Raw genomic sequence first — 8,639 nt, 5'->3', positions numbered from 1 at the left:
TATATATATATATTGTATTATTTCAACATCTAACTTTGACCGTGATAAGCTAACGTTCTTTTTCGTATTTAATATAATTATGTATTCACTTTTCGATGTACATGCAATATATAATTGAGCAGCAGACTTTCAAAATGCATTTTGTCCAAAATTTGTAATTTTTAGAAAACGAGAAAGAAAGAAACTACGCACACTAGAAAATAACAATATGTCAATCAGTAGGATGTGAAATATTAAACAAAATTGCTAAACAATTGCTAAAAATGCATTTTGTTTGTCTCTAGTTAAAAAACATAATACATTTCGAAATGTCTACGTTTTTTCAGCATATAAATTAACGATGAATGCTTTCTGAACATCTCAGAGTAGCTTATAATATAAATCTTTCGCCACCATCTCTAATTAAAAAAATGAAATTTTAGACAAAACGCATTTTGAAAGTCTGTTTCCTCAATTCTTCTATCTGATATATATATATTTGATATATATATATATATCAAAAGTATCTGTTCGTTTCTTCGAAATTGGAAACACGCGATAACGATAAAAAGCGTAAATAACAAACTTATTTGATTATGGATTAGTAAATAAATATTATAAAATTGTACGCATGCAGGTATATTTTTCATCGAAGGCCCGCAATGGCATGAACAAAGGAGATTTACTCTCCGACATATGCGCGATTTTGGATTCGGTCGACGGCAGGACAAACTCGAGAGCGAAATCATGGATGAAATGACTTTATTCCTCGACATTTTGAAGAACGGACCCATTTATGATGGAGAGAAGGTACAACCGTATAATTGCACGTAAAAATCTTTTAATAAAAAAAGATAGAGAACAATTTCATTATTTATAGGAGATACTAAAAGGCAATTTGGCGCTCTTTCCGGACATTCTGTATGCGTCGGCAGCTAACAATATATGGAACATTATGTTCGGTCGTAGATTTGATAGAAGCGAGCATGATATATCGCGACTTCTCTGTCGTATGTCTATATTGTTTCAAAGATCAAACGATCCAACTGGCGGTGCTATTTCCCAGCGATCGATTTTTAGATACTTCGGTAACATGTTTAGTTACACAAACCATATGAAAGGAAGCACCACAATATCAAATATAATCAAAGTAAGTTATTTTTCAAACAATTATAATCAAAATTCATGAATGATAATTAATTTCAATTGACAAATGTGCATTTAAATTATTGTATGCAATACATATCACTCTGTACTTAAATCATAAGTTTTCAAAATTTCAAATTTAAACAGTGTAGCGATTTATTGACTTGCTTGTTCGAGTATCGTAGTTAAAAAATACGATGGTACTTTATTCCGTAGAAATATCTGGATTATCAAAAAACTATTATCAACGAGAATGATAATCAAGGATTCGTCGATAGATATTTAAAGAAATTGAACGGAGACGATAAGTTGGATAATTTCACGGAGGAACAATTAATCATTTTGTTAAATGATGTAATGTTTCCCGCTTTCTCTGCAATACCATCCGTGATTACTCATGTTATTAAGTACCTCATGCACCATCCTAGAATTATGGAGAAAGTACAGAATGAAATAGATAATGTTGTTGGGACTGGACGATTAGCCACATGGGACGATAGAAAAAAGTGAGTTTACGATCATTGTATAGTTAAGAGAGAAAGAACAATTTCTTTTCAATTATATCGATAAATCACAAGAACAAGAAAGAATGTTAGTATAAAACATCAGTAGATACACAGAGCCGTAAGTTAACGTTTTGCAATTTATAAAATACATAAATATCAATAAAGGATATTTCAGAAATCGTAGTATAACTGGGAAGGAGATGATTTCTTATGTAAAAGTCGAAAATATAGAATAAAATTTTCCTTATAAAGAAATCTCTGTGTTTAAGAAAATCGAGTTTAAATATTCGCTACGCGTGTATTTAACTAATCACAATTTGCTTATAGTTCATCTGACTTATTGCTATTTCATCTTAATCTAAATTTGATTATGACTTAATTAAAAATTATTTATATTTAGATACATTCTTACTTAGTGAAAAATATAAACAGAAACGTAAGTCTAAATTGTAAAAATCAAGATACGATTTATCAATATTTAATATTTAATATTTTTTATTAAAACTGAAGATAAGAATGCACTTAGTAAAAACATTATATATTCATGCTTTATCACATGCTCTACATGACATTAGCTTACTATAAGAAGTTTTTTCACATTTTATGACGTATTATTATTTTCAAACATTAGTTCAAACATGAGTTTCTTAATTCGAGTTCAATTATACATTGCAGTACAAAGATCCAAAGTAATTATTTAAAATATTTTCATTTTTCAGCTTGCCTTATTTGGAAGCGACAATACGAGAAACGATGAGAATCGAAACTCTCACTCCTCTCAGCATAACTCACAAGTGTCTGAAGAAAACTACGTTACAAGGCTACGAGATACCGGCGAACACGTTTATTTTCACTAACTTAGCGGCTATGCACCATGATCCTGACTTGTGGGGCGATCCTAAAATTTTCAGACCGGAAAGATTTTTGAAGGAAGACGGGCAGTTAGCCAAAGATTTTACGCTTCCCTTTGGTTTTGGTAAATCGATATACATGATTTTAATAAAGTTCAATAAATTCTGTTGAATTTTTTTTGTAGGTCATCGATTATGCGCAGGAGAAACCTATACCAGATACAACCTGTTTGGGACAGTGGTTCTTTTGGTACAGAACTTTAACTTCTTCTTCGTTGAAGGTGAACCATCGAGCCTCGAGGATAAAGTGCCAGGTATAATTGTTTCTCCCAAAGAGCTGTGGATACGCTTGGAATCACGTTAAATATTATTTTTTTTCTTGATAATAAATATCTCAAATATATAATAGAATGTCAATTAATTATCAGTTATATATATAGATAGATAAGCAGTCAATGGTGACGTGATAATTTGTCAACTGCTCCATCATGGAGCAATTAACAAATTGTCACGTCGTATGATGATATATGTATGATAATATATGTTATTAGCTATATATGTATAACTTTAATATATGTTAATATATGTTAACTCTAATATATGTTATAATTTTAATTTGTAACAGAAATTTATTTTTTATTTGATACAAAAACATATGTTCCATGATAAATTGCATGTAATGTGTTTTAATTTGATTTTATCATCCATTCTAATTGCTTACTAATAGAATTGAGAGAATAAAACTTGTAAAAGATCAAAATGAATAACTTTGTAAACTATTGTAAATTAATTATAAACTAAAGGATTATCGCATTGTACCCAAATTTATTCCATATCTAAAATAAAAGTAATTATACAGCATGCCACATTAAGAATTACAACAAAATTTATTTCTTTCGGGTTTTACATATAATACGCTGCCGCTCTTTTAAAGTGGAAGCGGAGAAAAATAAACAATGATTTCTCTAACGTATATAAATGCTACACATGCGCCACAAAGATTATCTTGTCACAAACAGTGGCGTCACTTTTATAAATTATTACCTGAGAAACAAAAATGAGAACGTTTCTAAAAAACTGCCTAGTTCTTTTTAACTTTACTTATGTCTTTTAGACATTGCAATATTTAGGGCCACTTTGACCGATTCCGATTAATTTTAATCGACGATTAGTCCATTAGAATTGATCAATTGCATTTATTAACCTTTAGATTGTCGGGAAAGCCACTTTTGTGGCAATGATGAAATTGGGTTAAAATACCACTACTTTTAGTAATTATAAAACAAGAAAAAAGTACAACAAAAATTAAAAATTAAAAATCAAATAAAAAGGAAAATCAAAATGGATAGACAAAAGGACTACAAACTTTCTACGTCCATATCGTTAGCTTTGAGTAATAGGAAAGTTCTGAGTCTATACGTTTATATTCATTATACATTTATGTTGTCAATATTGCGCTTAAGGTCTGAAATTTTATAAATCTATGATCAGAATTAGAATCAGCGATACCAAAAGCCCCCAAAATAAATTATTTTTGAGAAAATAAATATTTTTTATATTTAATCGTATGTTTTTTTTTATCGGAAAAGCCACTTTTGTGGCTTTGCACAAATCTTTAAATTTTGCGCCATGTGTATGTTACTTATATAGAAAAATTTTTTGAAAAAAAAAAACACTAATGAAAAAATGTCGACAGTCTAAAGATTAACGATTACAGTTAATAAATTGGAATTGATTGAAATGATCTTTATAGCTAATGCCTTTAGAAATTGCCATTTTAATCTAGCACGCGTGCATTTCAATATTCTGAAGACAAAATTATCTCTTATCATTCTCTTATTTTTTAGAGTATTCACCACGAATATCGCATCTTGGTATAAAAATCAAGATAAAATATTGAATATAAATTTACATGCAATAATTTCAGCAAAATATTTGAGATTATTGATTTGAATATGCAAATATATTTACATACAAGGAAATGCACTTTGGCTTGAACATTTTTTAGTATTCTTTTTAATAGTAAGATCAGCAACGTATGCACTAAATTATTATGTTGTGCATAGTTTGGTATGTGTGTGTCCTTATTTTTAGTAAATTGCGCATTCCCTCAGAAACGATCAGATTATCGCAATATATTATGTTTAAACTTATCGAACATTTTATTCTCTGTGTACCAAAACGTACAATCCAAGACATGCTAATACTGCATACTTAAATTTAGGATATTCATTCATGTATATAGTGACCATGCCAACATATGGTAGGAAACCTCTCGCTCGGCCAACCACATCCTTGTGCGTCAACCAAAGCTGACCAGGTGCATACAGACCTCGATCATCTACAGAATTGTTGTCACCTTTCGTGAGAAACTTGACCGTATTATTTTGATCACCCCTAGAATTTTTATGCATATGCATTTTAAAATCATTCTTTATATTTGATATTGTAAGTTAACAAGATGCGTTGTAAGAGTCCTTACTTCTCATGAAGTTTAAGTACTCTGTGTACAATAGGTATGTCTCTGCCTTCGACTTTGAAAACAACGATCTCTCCTACTCTTACTGGTTCGTCTTGATAATTGGTGAGGAAGAGCAAATCACCTCTGTGAAATGCAGGCTCCATACTGCCACTAAAAGAAATTGAATAACATTCAATAGACTAGGATCAAAAACATAGAGAATGGACTGCTCGATTGTATCTAAGTAGTATATCGATAAAAATGAGAGAAAGGAACCATGGTAGACTGTCAATCTTTATCTCTTTCCATTTAACATATATAATGATGGAGAATGAAAGAAAGATTGACCATCTTCCACAGTTCCTCTCTTTCATTTTTGTCAATCCATATTATTTAAATCAAGCAGTCCATTCTCTATGTCTTTGACTAGAACAAACATTAAATTAGTGTCAGCCTATTAAATATTATTGATCAATATTTTTTGTATGACTGAATTATACTAACAATACAATATTATAATACAAACCTCCAATCATCAAGTCTATCTTAAGTATATTGTATATCATATAACAAAATAACAAAACATTTTTTTTACAGCAAAAAATATAATATATGTTGTCATTCATGCAAACCGGTAGTATTGATTTCAACTTGACAAATGTAGCAATAATAGCCAATTAAAAATTAATTAAAAACGCGGTTAGATATATAGATGGAGTTAGGTTAGATATGTTCTGTACCTCAATACAACCACAATAGGACTCTCGCTGCCGGTAACAACCATCAGACCTTTCCATATCATCAACGCTGACGAGACTATCATGCCAAAGCTCAGCAATTGATATAAAAACTGAAAATCAGAACATTCTTACATAGTCACCATATGCGACCGTCACCAGCTCAACAGTAACAATCGTCATTGTAATTTACCTGGCGCTTATTCATACGTCGTACATCGTCAAATATTGACTGCAACATGATAAAAGTTGGGTACAGTAGTTTACAGTAATCAAGAATAATTTCCAGGGCTGTTAATTCGAACACAACCGGCTACTTTGTGTATCCAGTATCCCGCCACCGTACACGATCACGACGATCACCTGCTGCACGGTCTGCACCGTGCACCACAGCCACCACGTCACATCACGTAAACAGAGGAACAGGGAATTGAGGAGGAACGACGAATCGATAGTTAGTATTATTATAGGTCTGTTCTTTTCAACTGGACTTCTTTCGATTCATTTTTCCTCCTTTCCTGTCCTTTTCCAACATGAAGAAAAAAAGAGAAACTATGAACGATGCTAAAAAATTGAGCTAAAAAAGCATAACATGTGGCATAATTTATTTTTAATGTTAATTAGATAGAAATTAAAACAAGATAGAATATCGCAATAGGAATACAGCTTAATTCAACCCAGTTCTAGCAGTAGCACTGGATCACAGCATAATTATGTAGTTATATTGACTGGATGCCTTCCAACAAACAACTCAATATAACAGTGATCATCTCATTCTTGTTTAACATGGCAAACAACAAGGGGTGCGTTCTGATATTCATTATCAGTACTGAAACTATACAATATACGTTACGCTGTAGATTTTCAGCAGTGAATATCAGAACGTATCTATAAAGATATAAATGTGTCACACACATGAATGTGTGTTTCTTGTTGGAAGGTATCCATTGATGATGATATGTAACGCGCTTCCCAAAAATGCACAGATAGAGGAAATTCCCAAACAGAGCAACAAGTCACGACATAATGTCAAAATAACATTAAAATGAATAGGAAATGATTGAAAAATGATTTTAATGATCATTTTAGAGTCATTTTGACAGAGGCATAATGACTTGTTCTGCTTGGGAAGCCTCTATTATGAAATAGGCGCTTAATATGAGATATTGGGGCGTTTGGAGAGCACCATAAAAATAAATTCTCTAATTTAAGTAAAAACGTTCTTTTGTTATAATTTTGTCGCGCGCGCGCGCGCGTGTGTGTGTGTGTGTGTGTGTGTGTGTGTGTGTGTGCATTTAGAATATAATGGACCAATTTATAATAATATTTTAGCAATAAAACTGGATTAATTAATATTAGAGGAAAGCTCCTTATAAGATAGGCGGTTAATATGAGATAGCAGTGTTTCTGCTAAACTAATAAACGCTATCTATTGGTTCCACCATGAATTTATTGCTCTTGGATTGAAAACTATTTAGTAGAAAATTCATTATTAGATCATGTCTGTAGTTATTGTAGTATTGTAAAATAAGATTTTAGATTTTGGATATCTTCAAGTTCATTGAGATAACTCTTTAAACCTTGTTTATTATTTAATAAATAAATATTTGGCAATAAATTCTTTATGTAATGAATATAATTAGAATATAATTCTTTATGTAGTAGTAGAGTGGTAGAGTCGTACTAATACAAAAATACGGGATATGTTGAATTGTTTAATTATATAGAAGTTAGATTTGATGATCGTAAAACAATAAGGCGTGAAAATCGTAATATGAAATACCCAGGATATTCTTAATATGAAATAATTCATGCTCCTATAATGAAAATCCTATGTTAAAGTTAAAATCATTAAAGTATAAATGTTATTATATAATAATAAAAAAGATAATCGGAATGAGTGCCTATTTCTGCGATGCTTGATTCCAACTACCTGAAGACGATCGTTCTAGGTATAATCTATCTATGCTTATTTTTCGCGCACGTTGGCTGTGTTTATTTGTATTTTAGAAACATTAAATAAAGTTTTTTAATTGCAATACTAATTGCAATACTATACTTTGCGTTTTCGATTTCTATCGATATCTATCGATATTTCTCGAGACATCTTATATTAGGAGCATAATTTTTTGGTTTTGCGATTTGCTCACTTTTTACATTTCTTTAATTTTCAAAAAAATGGAATTTGAATTAAATTTTATATACGTTAAAGTTTATTAAATTCCCTTCAAAATGACCTATTATTTTTTTTAAATTTCTGCCTACTTTATCTAAAATGAACTTGGTATCTCATAGTTAGAGTCTTCTTTAAAGCTGATTTGAATCCATTTGAATCCACCTGAATCCATAAAAAATGAATTTATTTGAATCCATTCGAATACATTTGAATCCATAAAAAGAATTATGTTCTATTATATAAAGAATTATGTTCTATTCCTATATGAATAGAAAATGATTCAATTTTATTACATATATGGATTAAGAATTTAGATTTAAATGGATTAAAAATTTTCAATCTATTTTAATCCTTTTTCGGATACTGGAAGAGACCTTTCTTCTATAAACTAGGTCAGTTTTTTAATTCATTAATTGCATTATGCGCAAATGCAGTTCTAAGATCAATTTAGCCCGCAAAACTTGCATATAATTGCAATAATGCAATATCATATATGCATAAAGAATCAAAATTATTCTATCTCATTTTACTGTGTATCCTTTTGATAGAAATTAAAAATTATCCGAAAAATACCTGGTATCCTGCGCTGGATAATGCTCTATACTGAATATCCGACCGGATATTGGTGTCACATTTTTTGATATCTATCCAATATACGGTAACTTTTACGATCCGGTGCATATCCCTGGAAATGTGAAAATTGGATAATTTTCTGTATAATCTATCCTGTTATACATATGCTGCATTTGCAATTATGCAACATAGCTAGGCATGCAATTAAGT

General features: G+C 30.5%; 2 protein-coding genes across 2 annotated transcripts in view; one reads left to right on the top strand and one right to left on the bottom strand.

The window, feature by feature from the left end:
- The window catches only part of LOC108686403 (probable cytochrome P450 304a1), a 6,205-nt gene extending 2,914 nt beyond the window's left edge, over window positions 1-3,291 (top strand). Inside the window, exons 3-7 of the mRNA XM_018191706.1 lie at window positions 617-789; window positions 860-1,129; window positions 1,342-1,631; window positions 2,351-2,607; window positions 2,668-3,291. Coding sequence (XP_018047195.1) covers window positions 617-789; window positions 860-1,129; window positions 1,342-1,631; window positions 2,351-2,607; window positions 2,668-2,846 — 1,169 coding nt within the window. The 3' untranslated portion in view covers window positions 2,847-3,291. The remainder of the gene's footprint in view (window positions 1-616; window positions 790-859; window positions 1,130-1,341; window positions 1,632-2,350; window positions 2,608-2,667) is intronic.
- Window positions 3,292-4,478: 1,187 nt separating this feature from the next.
- On the bottom strand, window positions 4,479-5,921 carry LOC108686392 (signal peptidase complex catalytic subunit SEC11A). The gene is made up of 4 exons (XM_018191677.1): window positions 5,874-5,921; window positions 5,684-5,793; window positions 4,965-5,114; window positions 4,479-4,879 (listed from the first exon to the last, which is right to left on the bottom strand). Exons 1-4 carry the CDS (start codon window positions 5,919-5,921, stop codon window positions 4,645-4,647), a joined length of 543 nt encoding a protein of 180 aa, XP_018047166.1. The 3' UTR covers window positions 4,479-4,644.
- Between the last annotated feature and the right edge of the window lie 2,718 nt (window positions 5,922-8,639).

The sequence above is a fragment of the Atta colombica genome, unplaced genomic scaffold (genome assembly GCF_001594045.1).
Source record: "Atta colombica isolate Treedump-2 unplaced genomic scaffold, Acol1.0 scaffold179, whole genome shotgun sequence".
NCBI lineage: Eukaryota > Metazoa > Arthropoda > Insecta > Hymenoptera > Formicidae > Atta > Atta colombica.
Note: the sequence above shows the minus strand (reverse complement) of the source record. Positions and strands in the feature narration are given on the sequence as shown.